The sequence below is a fragment of the Enoplosus armatus genome, chromosome 4, assembly GCF_043641665.1.
Source record: "Enoplosus armatus isolate fEnoArm2 chromosome 4, fEnoArm2.hap1, whole genome shotgun sequence".
NCBI lineage: Eukaryota > Metazoa > Chordata > Actinopteri > Centrarchiformes > Enoplosidae > Enoplosus > Enoplosus armatus.
Window position 1 is genome coordinate 16964004 of NC_092183.1, and position 16830 is coordinate 16980833.

General features: G+C 42.7%; 1 protein-coding gene across 1 annotated transcript in view; it reads right to left on the reverse strand.

The window, feature by feature from the left end:
• The window catches only part of arb2a (ARB2 cotranscriptional regulator A), a 149508-nt gene that overhangs the window by 78123 nt on the left and 54555 nt on the right, over positions 1–16830 (reverse strand). The window contains exons 7-8 of the mRNA XM_070904954.1: positions 11889–12107; positions 961–1080 (exon numbers count right to left, since the gene is read on the reverse strand). Coding sequence (XP_070761055.1) covers positions 961–1080; positions 11889–12107 — 339 coding nt within the window. The remainder of the gene's footprint in view (positions 1–960; positions 1081–11888; positions 12108–16830) is intronic.

The following is a 16830-nucleotide window of genomic DNA, read 5'->3' on the forward strand; positions in this document are numbered from 1 at the left end:
GATAAATCAAGCAGCAAAGTAAGCTAAGAGGGTATGAACATAAACTTCCCCACCATCAACCATGAGTCCTAAATGCTTCTCTGACTGGATAAGGATAACTTACCATGATGGTATTGGCTATCTGCACACTGAAGCTTTATTATTAGGTAACTCTAGACATTAAAACACTAACGGAAGAGAAAGTGATTATCAATATGTGAAGCAGATTCCCACTAGAACATCACAGTAAACGAAGGACTAGAAAATAAAGCATTAACCTCAGAAGTCTTCAAATAACCCGCAAAAGACACACTGTAGGCCCATTTAGCTGAAAGGTGCGGTTATAAAGCCAAGAGGCTGGCCTAACTTTTATTTTCACCCTCCCCTGTGCACCATTAATTCTTTCAAATCCACTTCCCTCCCACCATCCTTCAACCTATCCTCTGTCTCTCTTCAGGCTGGGAGATCTGCATGCTATGCAGCAGATCTGGTTTAACAGTACCACTGTTGTTGCATTGCCATCCCTACATTTCTTTATCCAGCCCTCTCCTTTCCCCTGTTTTCCTTCTGTTCTTGATGTGTAGAGTAGGTGGATATTGCCCAAGGACAAGGATGAACCAGATTGTTTACAGAAGCAGTACTTTTTTTTTTTTTTTAAGTAACTAAATGCTATTTATTTTTAATCGTTCCACCATGTTTCACACAGTATAATTCTGCTGCCTGTCTCCCTGAGGTGACCGGTACTAGTACTGCTCTGCATGTTTGGACATGTGCGTGTGTATGTTTGAGTGCATGTATGGGTGTTAGTATGTACTGCAGAATTGCAAACTTTTAACAAAATTTTAGTTAGTTGGAATATGCAGATTTTCCAACATGAACATGTATGTGGGTGATTGTGCTGACAAGAGTGTATTGTGTGTCTCAGTGTGTCTTTCTGTCGGTGGGAGGTAGGAAGGATAAGCGGAAAACTAAAACACTCACCAGCTCAACAAAAGACAGCCCTCCATAGTTATGGGCCATGATGAAGACATTCTTGGCTTCGGCTTTGGACACAAAGTGGTCCCACACGTACAGCACGTGTTCCTCTGAGGAACCATTTTCCTGCAACACACAAAAAAGCAACTCTAATGTTATATCCATAACAAAGGAGACTGATAGAAATGCTGTCAACAAACTCAAAATGCAGTGCAATTACAAAACATTTAGGATATGTGTCCATCCAAAGAGAATGAAGCATCAATAGAGTTATCAAACTCTTAGAAATGTAATGCTACAGGATCAAAACCTGCATCCCGGGGCCAGCCAAAAAGAGAAGTATAAAAGAGAAACAAAAAAGTGGTGGTGGCTTGAGGTGATTTCTATAAAGAGCCACACTTCAGTAGATCAATAAGTCTTGCATATTGCAAATGCCCTAAATGTAAAACTCGATAGGCTGGGTGACGTAACGTTTAAATCTTAATTTGTACCCTGTTGCTGAATCGATGGCCCATCTATACACCAGTAGAGGCATAATGTGAAGACGCCGGGGGAAGGTCAAAGGAGGAGATATACACATCTGTATACAAAACACACACACACACTCAGTGATGCACCCATGCACACAATCACAAATGAATACTCTTAGATAGGCTCTCACTCTCATCTGCATGCACACAGTCACACACACACACATGCAAAAACACACACATGCAACCAGAAGACATGTTTAATTAACCAGAGATGTAGGCGCTTATCCAGGGCTGGAAAGAACAATAGTAAAAGTACAGGCGAGAAAAGGGCATCCGTTAATGAACTTGTGACATTGATTCTAGACTTTGATTTCCTATCAAACTGTCTGGTTCACAATAGAAATCAACAATACATCCCCACAAGAGGTTATACTACACATGGAGCTTTGTCGAATAGAAAACACCTGTATCCTTAAATCACAACACAATGCTGTATTTAAGATAGCACAACACTGGATGCAGATATGATATTCACACGCACACATTTCTCTTAATTAGCATACAGATGTATATAAAAAGAATATCTGGAAATAAACAAACACACAGCCTACAGAGAATGGAAGCTCATCTGTTAATTGAGTGTCAAACTGTTCCATGTGACTCCAAAACAAATAATTAGTGATATGAGGTAAAGGACAGAGGAGGTGTCTTAAGAGACTATCCTGTTAGTTTCCATAAATGTGTTTGCATTTTACAAAGTAAGACAGTAAATTACCACAGAAAGATAATTACTTCAACATTTGCTCTCCTAAAGGTGGTAACTGAGGAGATTGTGTAGAGCACATACACACGTTACAAAAAAATATGGTTTAAACTTTTGCTTCTAGAAGAAAGTAAGGCAGCTTGTGATTTGATGAGATGTTTTTGCTGGCGCGTATCTGTGTGTACAAGTTTGTGTGCAAGTGTGTGTGTGCTTATACTATTTGATGATGTGCTGATGTGTGTTTTTGTTGCCGTGTTTGTCTAGAGGTAAATTAACCTGTCAGAGTGTTTGTGTTTACTGCTAGATTAGCATGAGGGGGTTGTAGTGTCAGCACCCACCTCCATTCACAGAGTGTGATGCAAGAGCAGGCAACTCCACTCTGCCCTGCCCTTCTGCCATCAATGCTGTGCCTGTGTGTGTGTGTGTGTGTGTGTGTGTGTGTTATCCTATGTGCACGGAGGGGCTGGCTGAAGCAGAGTTGTCTGTGTGAAAGGCTGTGACATTAAAGTCTTTTGAAGTCTCCCTGCCCATGTCACCCTTCATCTGTGAAGCCCATTCCATTAGCCTGCCTCCCCCACCACGCCTTCCCTCTCTTCCTCCGTATTTTTCTCCTCCGCTGGTGCCACCTGTTTCACTCTCTTCACACTCCTCCGTCTCCTGTTTTGTCCACCTCTCCACCCATCCTTTGGTGACAATGCCAGACATGGAGATATTAGGTAAGGTGTGCTACTGACTTCCAAAATTACTGACATCAATTGAGTGCGGAAACGTGGCAATGAGTGATAACACAATGTTACTTTGATGAATGTTATAATTTTAAGAAACATTTTGCATGGTTGATGTCTTCATGGTAGCAAATGAGTCCCCCCCCCCCGACTCCATCATCCAACCTCACACACAACACACATGCTTTGCCTACACCCTCAGTGGCAGGCGACAGAGTGACTGACTACCTGGCATGGCAGTGTAGTGAATTATCTAAACAGCATTTGCATACTGTTGCAATTATTTCCTGGGGTTAATTAGCTGCAGTGGAGCACACTGCCCTGCGAGACCGGCTTCCTGTCACCAGCTCTCACAGAGTATCTTAGCTTATTTATTTATTTTCCGCAGTTTCCCCACACTGTTTGTGTGTATTTGTCTGTGTGTGCATCTGCCAGCACTGTCAGAATAGTGTCCCAACTGCACACCTGTTGCCAACATCCTTCAGCCATGACTGTCAAGGGACATTTGAGGGTGTGTACTGATTGTGTGTATGTGTGTGTGTTTACCGAATATATAGCGATCCATACTGTCCCCTCAGAGAATATAAAATACAAATCTGCACCCTAGACACTCCCAGGACCAGACAGTCTCCAGATGCTGACAGCTAACTATTATCAAAAAGAAATAAAAATGTCAGAGAGCTAGATAAAAGGGGATATATATACACACAGAGAGAGAGCCATACACATTATGAAGGGTATACAGTATATCTGTGTGTGTCTAACAGAAAGAGACAGCAGTCTATGGGAGGAGTTTGACAGGTTCTCTCAGCTCTGGACTTGGACTTCATAAACATGTTGCTTCATACATGTGCACACACACACACACACACACACACACACACACACACACAAAGATACACACCTGCGTACATGCAAACAGAACTAATGGGCATTTATTGTCAGTCATCATAAACTGCAGACAGCTCCCTATAGAAAAACTGTCATCACACAGATTGTGATTAAAGTGATATATATATCAAATGGCTGTATAGCTCAGTATGTATATATATTCATTTCATTTTTTTACACAACCACAAAGACTGCTGTGAGTCAACTAACCAAAATGTGGTTTTAGCCAAGTTCCTGCTACCCAATCAACAGAACTCTGATTATGTGTTATAACTTACGTCACCATTAAAACTGCTAGACAACCTGCTGCATGACATTGTGCATGACTATCTACCCCACTTTTAGTGCGTAAGTGGTTCCAACTGTTACTCCTCTGTTGAATGTGTTTGCCTTCCAATTGTCTAGTTTCAAGAATTTGTTCAATTTAGCTCTTTCCATTACTTACACCATAACAGGTCACATTCCATTCCAAAGCCACACATAATAAAGCACCCATGCACACAGACACAAACAGGCATGTTCCAGTGCATGCACACTGATGCAAAGTCGTACACACACGCACACACGCACACACACACACACACACACACACACACACACACACACACACACACACACACACACACACACTCTTGTTTCTTCAATAGTTGTCCGGTCCAATACTTGCCCTGTGTTTATTCATTGTAATGAGAAGCAGGGAGAAGAGAGCAGAGGAGAGGAGTGCGCTGTAGCCAGAATAACAGCCCCAACGCCAACACAAACCCAGTGTCTGACCAGCACAGGAAACAATGAATCTAACAACATCAACACACACTGACAAACAACCACTTCAGACCTCCCTGCTCCTCCCTTCTGCTCCTCCTCCTCCTCAGTCATCCAAAACACAAAGGACTTCAGAAAACTTCTGAGGAAGCTGGAATTTCAAGTCGGGAGATGTTGAGCAGTGTGGACCGGAAGGAATCTAGTGGATAAGAGCCATTATACTTTTTACACTCAGAAACTTTTCAGAGGGAGCCAGAAGTGTCAGGACAGTGTCACGGGATCCCCAAACAACTTTATTGGGTTTGGACTGTTTTGCTTGGGCAGTACTGGTTTCAATCTTGCAAAAATGTCAAAAGTATAGAGGGAGAGCTGAAGTAAAAGGAAAAGTATTACAAACACACATCATACAACAACATTATCCGAGAGTTCCTTCCTGCAGACGAAGAGGTAGAAACAAATTACTCATATTACACAGAGGCTTTCTCACTCACTCTCTCTCACACACAAACACAAACTCTGACCGATCTCTCTCAGTCTCTCAGTCCTCTCCTGCTCTCAGGCCACACACTGGGTAAACCCACCTGCAGCCCCAGTCATTATACTCTTTAATATGTCCTAATCAGCGCAGAACAGGATTGTTTTCATTTGCCCTAATGATTAAATATTAAATAAGCAATGTACATGATTACATATTTGGTTTTAGCAAAGAGGTTATTAGAGTAAGTTAGTTTGTGTGTGTGTGTGTGTGTGTGTGTGTGTGTGTGTGTGTGTGTGTGTGTATGCGTGACTGCGTACATGTCTCTGTGCACACAATTAAAAAGTGGACCTCAACGACACCTGTTTGCAATTGCATTCTAATCAATGTCTGGGACGTGTACTCCTTCGCCATCTCTTTTCCTTTTTTTTCTTCCCCTCCCGTCTTTGTCTCTTTCTTTACTCTCTTTTAAGGCAGACGGAGAGCTGAAGTTAGCTAGAAGCTGTCTGGGAGCTGATGGGTCTCTGCTTGAGTGGGGGAAAGGAAGGTATGGAGCAAATTAGCGGCAGAGATGGGAAAATAATGACTATGGCATTGTGGGTAATTAGCAGGTATAGTACCTATGGAGAGTTGGGAATATAATGATGTGAGAAAGAGACACAGAAAAGGGAGAACGAGGTGAAAAACGTGTGTGAGACTAACAAGAGGGGGGAAACTGTGTGCACGCGTGTGTGTGTAAGAGGGTGAGAGAGAGAAATGTGTGTGTGGGTGTTGTCGACTTTGCAATGAAGGGATATACAGGAGAGAGAAAGTGAGAGAGAGAGAGAAAGAGAGAGAGAGAGAGAGAGAGAGAGAGAGAGAGAGAGAGAGAGAGAGAGAGAGAAAGGAGAAAAACTATAGAGTACATGTCACCCCACGTGCAGATTAGCGTGCTCAGACTGTATACAATAAAATAGCATGACCTTGGTGGGGTCAGTCTGCTCTGACAATATTTGCCAGGGCATTGTTTCAAATCAATAACTCATTAACAAAGTACAAAGGAAGTTGCTGTGGGTTTGTGAGATTCTTTATTAGAAAAGAGCGGCTGCGGGCCAGAAAGGTCATCGCTGTGACATCTCGGCTAGCCTTGCGCTGCCGCCCGGATTGTCAGGTGAAATTACTGCGAGCCATTAATTGACATAAGGCAAAGGAGAGCGGGCAGGCAGACAAGGCTGTGTTTGTTCCAGGATGACCCTGAGGTGCTGCGTTTGTGTGTGTGTGTGTCTGTGTATGTCTTTATTCGGGTCAGCCTGTATCCACAACAGTGTTGTGTGCAGAGAGAGAGAGAGAGAGAGAAAGAGAGAGAGAGAGAGAGAGAGAGAGAGAGAGAGAGAGAGAGAGAGAGAGAGAGAGAGAGGGAGGGAGGGAGGGAGGGAGCCCAGTGGGTGGGGAGGTGCGAGGGAGGGCAGGATGGATGTGTTTGATGGTTGACCTGACTAGAAGATTGGGAGCAGGGATCTGAGACCAGCTACACTGGTTCTGCCTTGAGCAAACACACAAACACACAGGTATGTGTGCACACACAGATGTTATGTACTACACAAAAAACATATCCAGAAATGCTCACACACACTAATAAATACAAAATCAGACAGACTCACTCCCCTTTAAAACTTTGACAAGTCAACAGCATTCCCTTTTACACTAAATTTAAACACAAGACTATAAACCTGAAGTTAAAACATGCCACACACCACAGTGTGCTTGTACTATAGCCTTAAACATGAAAACTTAGTTGAAAAAGACAGATACACGTGCACACAGGTCAAAGCTTTTTCTGTACCACACTCACACAGAAATACACACCCAAATACAGAGATGGCATCTAGCCAATTTGCTCTCTGCAGCGAGCAGGTGAGCTGCCCTCTAGCCCTGGTCATTGACCTCTCCTCTGACCAAGTTCAGAGGTTAATCAAGTCCCTACCTGTCCTTGGATATGCTGAGCCTTACTTCTTGGCACAGCCACAGGTCAAATGTCAAATAAACCCTGTCTGTATAATTGCTTGTGGGCCACAGATTGGGGCAAAGGGGTGAAGGTGACAAAGAGCAAAAACCTAGGCCCATAGAGAAACACTGTAGCACCATGTCGAATACAATTGTGTGCAGTGTGTGCGCTTGTGTGTCCATGTCTTAATGTGTATAATCAAGTTTTGGTGTGTGTGTGTAGGTGTGTGTGCATGTACGTTAGTGAATCCTCAGGGCATTTTGTAGTACGGTGTGAACACGGGGTAACAGGACATCATCTGCTAAACACAGACAAGGACAAGGATCTCAGCCGGCCCCTGTGGAAAGCTGCAGCTGGGAATAATGGGTCTTGGAGAGGCAGGGCCTAAATAATGGATGCTCCTTCCTTTCGGAAACACACTCTGTACAATCCACTACAGTCAGATCAGTATGCGACAGTACAAGACCCCCTGTCTGTGCCACATCCGTCACCAAGAAATTGGAGACCACAATACTCCGAAGAGTTCTGCATCTGCACTGAAGACGGAAAAACTAAAGGTATTATATGCAAAACAAGGCATTGTGTAATATCCTATCACTTTTCAGGTTTTAAGTGAAAACATTAGCACAAAGAAGAGCTCAAATATTTTTCCTCCATTGTGGTATGATTGTGGAGAAAAGCAGAGATGTCATAGTGAATGCATTCTATGTCCACCGGTCTCAATCATAGAGATCTCTCATTCATGAAGTTGCAGTGAAGCTGGATATAGTGGGAGAAAAAGAACAGAAGGAATAGGCTCAATCTGCTACTTCAAAAAGCTATAGGAGTGAGGGCCTCTCTGTCTATTCCTCTCTCTGAACATTTAAAGAAACGTACAATGTGAGATGCTAAAAGGAAAAGCATAAAAAACTGAGAGAAAAGTATTCCAGTCATTTATAAAAATAAGTGGTGCTTAAAGAAAGGCGAAGCTCTGTTTTTTGTCCCCTTTGCTCTTTTTTTCCCCTTCTTCTTTCCAGGGCCTGCTGGCCTAATCCCAGCCAGCCAGCCTTGGGTGAACTCTTTGGAAGCTTCTTAAGCCCATGAATGTGCCTTTTGTTCCTGCCATTCCTCCGCTTGGCTGACAGAAAATAGCTAACTGGATTACTGCTAAAATTCAGAGTAAAGTGAACTCCCAAACTTCTATATGGCAAAGTGCTAAGAGAGCCCCCCCCCACCCCACCCCACAATCCCTCCACTATCCTCATCAGCATCCCTCCGATCAGATTTTCTATCCTCCCATCCCTCCCTCTGTCCTCTCTTTCTCTCTCCCTCCTCCACCAACATCCCCCTAAACATGGCCCAGTGGTGTGTGATCTGGAGGAGAAGAGAGGAGAGGGATTAGATAAGGTTGAGAGGTTACACACTATGAACCCAAGGCTAAAAAGTAAGAATCCTAAAAGCAGTTAAGAGCTTATTAATGTGTGTAAGGAAGCGTATTAATCAACTCAACTCTATCAAGGGGCTGGTGTGCGTATGTGTGTGTGTGTGTGTGTGTGGGTATATGTCAGTCTTTGTGAGTCAATGTAGTAAAAACAGAAAATGTACAATGTAATGTTATGAGTTATAAATACAGGTTGTAATTCAAGCTTATGGTATTTTTTGTGTTATGTTGAATTTCATCATATTACGAGGAGTAGAGGTATATATTTGAGTGTGTGCGTTTCTGAATGGCTGTGTGCAGGTGGTCTGGCAGCTCAGCGGGAGTTAAGAGTGCGAGGTGTAGTGAATAAAAAAAGTTTGTGTGTGTGTGAGTGCACGTGTCTTTGGTGGGTGCTGTACAAAAAAGATGAAAAGAGCCCTGCTAAAGAGGTCTGATTTGATCCACCACCCACCCCGACTAACAGAGGTGAAGGAGAACGATACAAACACACACACACACACACACACACACACACACACACACGTCAAAACCATAGTTCTTTTTTCACCTCCTTTCCTCTTTAGTCTGCCGGTATGTGTGTGCCTTAGCACACACATACCGGCAGATCTGTGTGTGTTGTGAGTGAGTGTGTGTGTGTGTGTGTGTGTGTGTGTGTGTGTGTGTGACAGCTTACTCTGGGGCGGACAGAGGCAGAGCAGTGGACTTTAAAGCAGTGCAGGAGGAGGCGTGGACGATAGAGGCGAGGTCATACACACTAACATCCTGCTGACTTCTGGGTCAAAGGTCAAAATTCAAGGGGCACCAACACAGGGCTAACCAGCTCACTCATTAATTTTTATCCCGAGTCTCACAATCCCTGCATCTAAGGACAAGTGTATTTGGCTGGAAAATCTAAACCTACTACATGACCCCTACTTTTCTGGTTAATGAGGATAATTTTGTATTAGCCTGCTGGTCTGAAAAAACAGACATAGAAACAAGGGCTGCAACGAATGATTATTTTCATTATTGAGTAATCTGCCGATTATTTTTGCGATTCATCGTTTAGTCTATAAAATGTCTTTTATGTGAAGAATGCTCATCACAATTTCCCAGAGCCCAAAGTGACAAATTGCTTCTTTTGTCCAACCAACGCTCCAAAACCCAAAGACTCTCATTTACTATCATAAATGACAAAGAAAAGCAGCAAATCCTTACATTTAAGAAGCAGGAACCAGCAAATGTTTGACATTTTTGCTTGAAAAATGACTGAAACGATTAATCGATTATCAAAATAGTTAATTCATTTTCTGTTGATGGACTAATTGTTGCAGCTCTAATAGAAAGCACTTTTTTTTTTATCCGTCTCTCTGTTCTAAAATGCCACAACACTGAATACTGCACTTGTATGGAGTGCTAAATCAATGATCAATGTGCAAGCTTAAAGCCTATTAAGCAGGAAAGTGAGTAGACATGGCACTGGGCTGCTGGCGTATTTTCTTCAGTTACTCATTATGTTGTCTGTCCTGACTTCCATCTCATGGAGTTGTGAAAAGCCAAGACTGTTAAACTGCACAGTATTTCAGAGACAGTGCAGTCTCAAAAAGACACACCACTGCTGCATACTGCCCTTGTCTCAGTGAATCTGACCCTGTTCAGCACATATTATGCAGGCATGGGGAAAGCAAGCCGAGGCCAATATCAAGATGTGAATAATATTGCATGCTTCCTCGTAGGATAGGGAAACCTTGGTTGGGACTGTGTTAACGATCTCACACTGCTAACATTACTGAGTGTTAAAGATTTCAGGCAAGAGGACAGGAGTAGGAGAAGAGATATATATGTATACGCAGAAAAAGAGATCATTATGTTACACCTTCAAAATAAAACAAGTTATTAATACACACTCCTATCCATGGATGACGAACAAAATATAGATGGTATTAACACATGCATATATCTATGTATACACACACAACTGTGATATGATATAACAAACTCACATGCAATAAGCATTGGCTTTTGAATATTAATTGGCCGTCACTTAAAATAAAACATATATATAAGTGACAGCAGATCCAAGTTAGTTTGACTACATTACTGTGAATGATGATGGATTATTTACCGTAAGACCTTCATGTCAGAAAGTGTAAAGCAAGTTGATCAGTTGTATGATGGGGAAACCAGTGCATATGTAAAGAAGTGTGATAGAGTAAGATAGATCTGCAGCTAATTATCCCTTATTAGAGGGTGTGTAAAGGTACTGCCAGGGGGGTGAGAAAAAAAGAAAAGCCTGCGTTGACAGCTCACACACCGCCCGCTAGTCCCACAGCAGCCCTAACTCTTGTCAGACACTAGAGACTGACGTATTTCTCACACACACATGCACAAACACCCACCCACACACACTCAAATGTACATGCATTGCTGTGACGCTGCTGCCATCAACCAAAGTAAGACACAGATAATCGATGAGGACACTCTTCTCATATGAAACCCTGTGATGGGAAAAAATCTAGCTTGTACCCTTAATCTTTGAAATCTTACTGAGTGGGAGCTTTTAAGGAAGTAAAAAAAATCGTCTGGACCCTACTGAAGCGGCAAATTCTGAATTTTGTTGGCAGGGGAGAAGCAAAAGACATCTATGAAGAGGACAACGTTGTTTAATTTCTCATTACTTTGGCCATATTTATTTTCACAATGGAAGTAGATTTATGCAAAGGGTCGCTTCCTTTGTTTGACCACAGGGTAAACTACGCCGAGCTAGGTGCCTCGAGCTCTGTGTGTACATGTGTGTGTGTGTGTGTGTGTGTGTGTGTGTGTGTGTGTGTGTGTGTGTGTATGATTAGGGGGTGCACGGTCAGTGTAGCATGATAAGAATGTTGCAGTGTGTTTGCAGAGTGTGTGTTAGGGAGATAATAATCCCAGCGGTCAACAAGAGTGAAGGGCCAGAGCTGCACTGACCAGCCCACCATCTGAGAGAGAAAAAGAGAGCGAGGGAAAGAGGGAGAGGAAGAGGGAGAGAGGGAGGTAGCCATGTGGTTAACACTTGCTCACTGAGAGGCGACTGGAGCACGGCCAACCTCTTCACACACAGACTGACCACACAAGAGCCTCTCTTTCTCCCTCTGCCTCCCATCCTCCCTTCATCCCTTGTTACCTAACATTTCGTTCCCTAGCTTCCTCAGCTAGCCGTCTCCCACCTTCCTCCTCCCCGCACCTTCTTGCCTCTTTTGTCTCTTCCAAACTTGCCCGATTTCCTCCCTCCCATTTTCTCACCTATGTCTCTCCTCCTACCTCCTCCCACGACCCTAAACTGTCCACCTCCCCCATCATGTCTGCTTTTGATGAACATCTATCCTTCTGTCCCTCCGCCCCGGCTCTCCAAACACTTCCTGCCTTCCTTTTCTGTCTCTCCTCCCTCTCTCCATCCCGTCGTCCCTCCCTCCCTCTCCAACTTACCCGTATAGGGATCCGTTCGGTCTCAGTCTCCTTCTGTGGGTTACGGTACTTCTCATAAAATTCTCTCTTCTTTTTCCCCTCTTTATCATCTTTGCGTTCCCTCTTTTCAGCGGGTTCGTCCGAGGGTTCAGTAGGAGAAGGCAGGGGAGAGGACTTGGAGGGCTTCTCCACCTCCAGGTAGTTCTCATTGGGGTTGAGCACCATCACGCTGTAGCCCTCCTAAAACAGAGAAGATACATAAGTATGTGTATTAGAGCCATGGCATCATCTACATGAGATACTGTCCATAATAGCGTTTAGCATTTATATTTTATATATTAATGGATTTCTATATAACGATCTATATCTGTGTAGTATTTCTATAGACCTTTTTATAACAAAGTGCTTTATAATGCAAAATAAAACTTAAACGTTAACCAGGTTGAGGAGACAAAAGGCATGGAAAAAGAGCAGCAAAATACCTATAGTGGAGAAGACTCTATCTACAGTATATCAATAAAACAATGTATATTCAGGTAGAGAGCATGACAGATACTGTGTGTGTGTATGCGAGAGAGAAATCTGTAGAAAATTATATATTAAACAAGTCCCAAGGGAGATTGTGTATTTAGTTTTTCTTGTTACATTTGAAAATGCCTATATAACCTTTATTAAACCTAAAGAGTAATGTTGGCCAAACCATTTTTGTTCTTTTTTTAGTTGTCTGTTCTTTTTTTTACTTTCAGAAAATGGCGATATCAACTTTGTCAAACCTACAAAGGAAAGCTGATATACCACCTCTCTGCTACGTTGAAGCTCATAAACATTCCTGCCCAGTCTATGTCTGGTAGAGGCTCATGGTGTTTAAGAAAAAGCTGGGTCATGGATATCTATGAGTAAATACTACTGTAACAACACTTAAAAGACACAGATTGTGAGACAACTGGGGGAAAGATGCAAATCCAGACTGAAAGAAATAGCAGAGAAAGAGACAGAGGATAGACTGTCACTGCAGGGACAAGCCTGAGAAGTAACTGGGGGATTGGAATTCAGCGACGGTGGTTTCAGTCGGAGAGTAGCATTTAGTGACTCCAAAGGCCATGTGTCACTTAATATCAAACCCAATCGATCCCACCATCACTCAACTAAAGAGTTAGCTGCAACTGCTATCTGTGTATGTGCATGTGTTTTTGTGCGTGTGACTTGAACCTTCTCCAAACAGAACTACAGATAAAACTCTACATAAAGCTGAGACATGAAAATAAGATTTAATATCAATAATAATCAGTGCACTAATTCAAAACCCCAAAAATGAAAAGAAGAGTTAAAAAGAGGAAAATGTATGAGAAAAGAAACCCAAGTGGTACTATGAAAGAATGACGGAGGGGAAATGTATTGTGGAGAAAAGGAAGTTTTCTTGTAGCCTTTAGTGACTTCTTCAACTTGGAAGCCATTTTAATTAACTGTGTTTATTGTCCCAAGCACTCTGAAACTAAAGCAGGAAATGGAAGGATTCCTGTTTCACTTTGGTTGTGCTTCTCACACATAACCCCCATTGTGAAAACACATACACACATCCCAAGACTCAAACTTATAGGTATATGCCTGTGCAAACACACACACACACACACACACAAAGACAGACACTAAGGAGTACGAATGACATCAGTGCTGACAAAAAGACCTTTAGGAGATGTGAGAAGGATTTAGGAGAGGCAGCACCGCTCAAGGCGGCACATCTCCTCTTCCTTAATAAGTGTTAACACAATGTGCTTGTCTTCCGTTGACACAGCATGAGTGTGTGTCCCTCCAGTGCCCGTCGACATCAAACCTGCCACACACCCCTTCCCTTAGCACCTGCCGTGTGTTGACAACGGCAAAATGACACTTTCTCACTTATTCAGATTATAAAATTAGTCTGATTCTCACTCCTTTTCAAATTCCGGCAAGGCTCTCCTTCCCTTGCTGGACATATCCTTAACGTAAAACACATTATTAAGATAAAGATAATTAACTTATGAAAACATATTTTAAGTGAGAAGAAATTTGGACATGATGTAATTGCTACATATTACATTTATGGATGTGTTTTAAAAATTGGTTCACTTTTACATCAGCTTTTAAACACCACTGAAAATTCAACAAATGTATTCTGAAATTCTAATTTCAGCTTTAAAGAATGTTCTGCTTCATAATTGCATCTGCATGATGATCGAATGAAGTTTAGTATTTTACTCCAAGGCACAGCAAGTCTAATGGTAATTTAGCTTGTGATTTATGACTATAAAAAAACTACATGTCCACATTATAGTTTGTATGCAAATTCTAGGTAGATGATGTTTCTCCAAACCTGGATTTTTATTAGTCCATGTGTGTATGCATGTGTACGTAAAGCAGAAAAGCGGAAGTTGGAGAGGTAACGGATGGGGATCTATTAGGGAGACTTAATTCAGCCTTCAGACATCACAGCGACATTTGCACACAAATACAGAAGTTCAGACACACAAGCGCACATTCAGACAGATGGATTGCCAGATGAAAAAGAAATAGGAGCGGGTGAGGTAAGAAGACAGCGGAAGAGACAGAGGGAGACAAAGAGGGGAGAAAGAGTGACAAGCCGAAAGTAGAGATATAGATAGATAGTACAATGATAAGACAAAGATAGATAGAGATGGAAGGAAGGAGAGACAGAGAGATGTAGTCCAACCAGATCCACACCGGCTTTGTGCCACTGCCCACTGGTGGCAGCCTGATAAAATAACTGACAAGGCCAGTTCAGCCTATGGCAACAACATCATAAAAACAGGATAACATTTAAAATCAATAAATGATTAAATTACAAATGGATAAATAAAATGTTTATATGAAAAACTACTAACCATGACAAAATGAAAAGCACACTGCACTGCACATATTTCCCGTAGATAAGAGGACAGAATGACAGAGAAAAAACAGGAAAAAGCCTCTTGCACCTAACCACCATCACATCACTTTGTGTGCATTTCTCCTTTCCCCTAATCCTGGTTCACAAGGCCAAGAGTTAATGGTTTAGCAACACTGGTCCATGTGTTCTGATGCTAACCCTGAGTGGCCTACAACCATGTTTAGTCTTCAGTGCTCTTACCCTATCCCTCGCTGGTCAATAACCTTTCCTGGCCTTAGGCATACTATTGGTAACCTCAAGTGGCGCAGCTCCTAGCCTTTAGCATCCTCATGCTAACCCCGAATGGCCTATAGCCTATGGCCTTTCCTTTGGAGAGGCTAACACACCTAACCGAGCTAACAGTCACTAACCCTTTCAGCTGTCCAGTCACCCAGAAGGACATTGCTGTAAAGGAGACCAGCGTCGTCAGCGTACTTAGTCTGGAGGAGCAGGGCTGGCAAGTTCACCTCTATGTCGGAAACCATCATTTATTTCAACACTGAGAGGTCTGTGTTGGTGTCAGGTCAACACTGCTCTCCCTGTCCAGACACTTCCTCCTCTTATTCTTCTCCTCATCAACCAGATATACAACAATGAATGCTGGTGGACTGAGCACAACAAAGCAATTGGAATTTTTTTCTTAATATTTTTTTTTTAATCATTGGAACTTAAACTGAAATACGGCTCTTTTATAAATGTGATGCTTGCATTTTTTTTTCTCACGTAAAAAAACAGATTTTAACTTAAAACTGTGATTGTCTAATTACATATACCAAATCTATCTACATAACAAATAACAAATCTTTTAGAAGAAAAAAGCATGATATTCAAATTAAACAGCACGATGTCAACGCTTTCCCCAAATCCCACAGAACTGATTTCTCCCACAGAGCTAATGTTCATCATGCCTTGTTTTGTGTCAGCTAAATCTCTCCATACATCTCGCCATACACCCTTGTAGAGTTAGGTCATTCGGTCTTTGTGTTTCTCGCCAACTGTTAAGTCTCTCCCACAGACACACACACTGGATACACCTGCTAAATCTGATCTTTGTGTTGTGATGTGCTGTCAAAGTGTGAATCTTACACAAATGCACATTGCAAACCTCGGGTCACCCTTCTTTTTATACCACTAAATCTCTCTCTCACACATTGCTAACATCGGGTCACTTTGCCTTTGTCCTATACACACAGACCGCCTCAAATGAAACACACACACACGCGGTCCTCAAGCATTGGGTCAGTCTTGTCTTTCCACGGCAGTATGCAGGCTAAGTCTCTTCCCATGCCCTGTGTGTGCCCCTGTGCCACCACCACACTGAGTCCCTGCCCTGGGGCCAGCGGTCAAGAGGGTCGCCCCGACCCCTATCACCCCGCTCTGGACGCTCCTTAGCGCTTCTTTGTCGGCCTGTCCCGCACCAGATAGCACAACAAAGGGTGCCGCTGCTACGGAAACCAGAGCTTGTCTCATCATCAGGATGAAACCCTTTCTCCGTCATCGCCCGATCTCCCCACATGCAGCATTATGAAGCTCTTTAAAAACCCAAATGCTCCTTACTATCTTCGAGGTATTGCACAGGTATATATGTAAAATATATATGAAGCTGCATTATAAATATCATGATATTAAGCATTACTTGTGACTTATTATTACAGAACTGGAGCCATACTGTGCTGTCTTAACAATATTGTCAATTCTCTTTGATGACAATGGTGTGCCCTCTTTACGGTCAAATTAGATGCCGCTTGTCCACTAGAACTTTGATGGTAACAGATAATTATTTTCCCTTCCAGTCGCGTTATTTGAAAAGAAAGTGGATAGCGTGTGTGTGTGTGTGTCTGTCCACATGTAAGTGAGTACACAAGTGCGAGGGAGAGTAAATAAGATGTCCCTTTAAGACAGCAGCACCTCTATTTTTCCAGTGGCGTTGTAATGAAATGAAATGTGTCTAATGTGCGGGAGCGGGGAGAGGCGGCCGGAGTGAGAGGGTGTTTCATCTGTGCGTGTGGAGCTCAGCGAAGCTTTGATGTGAGAGCTCTC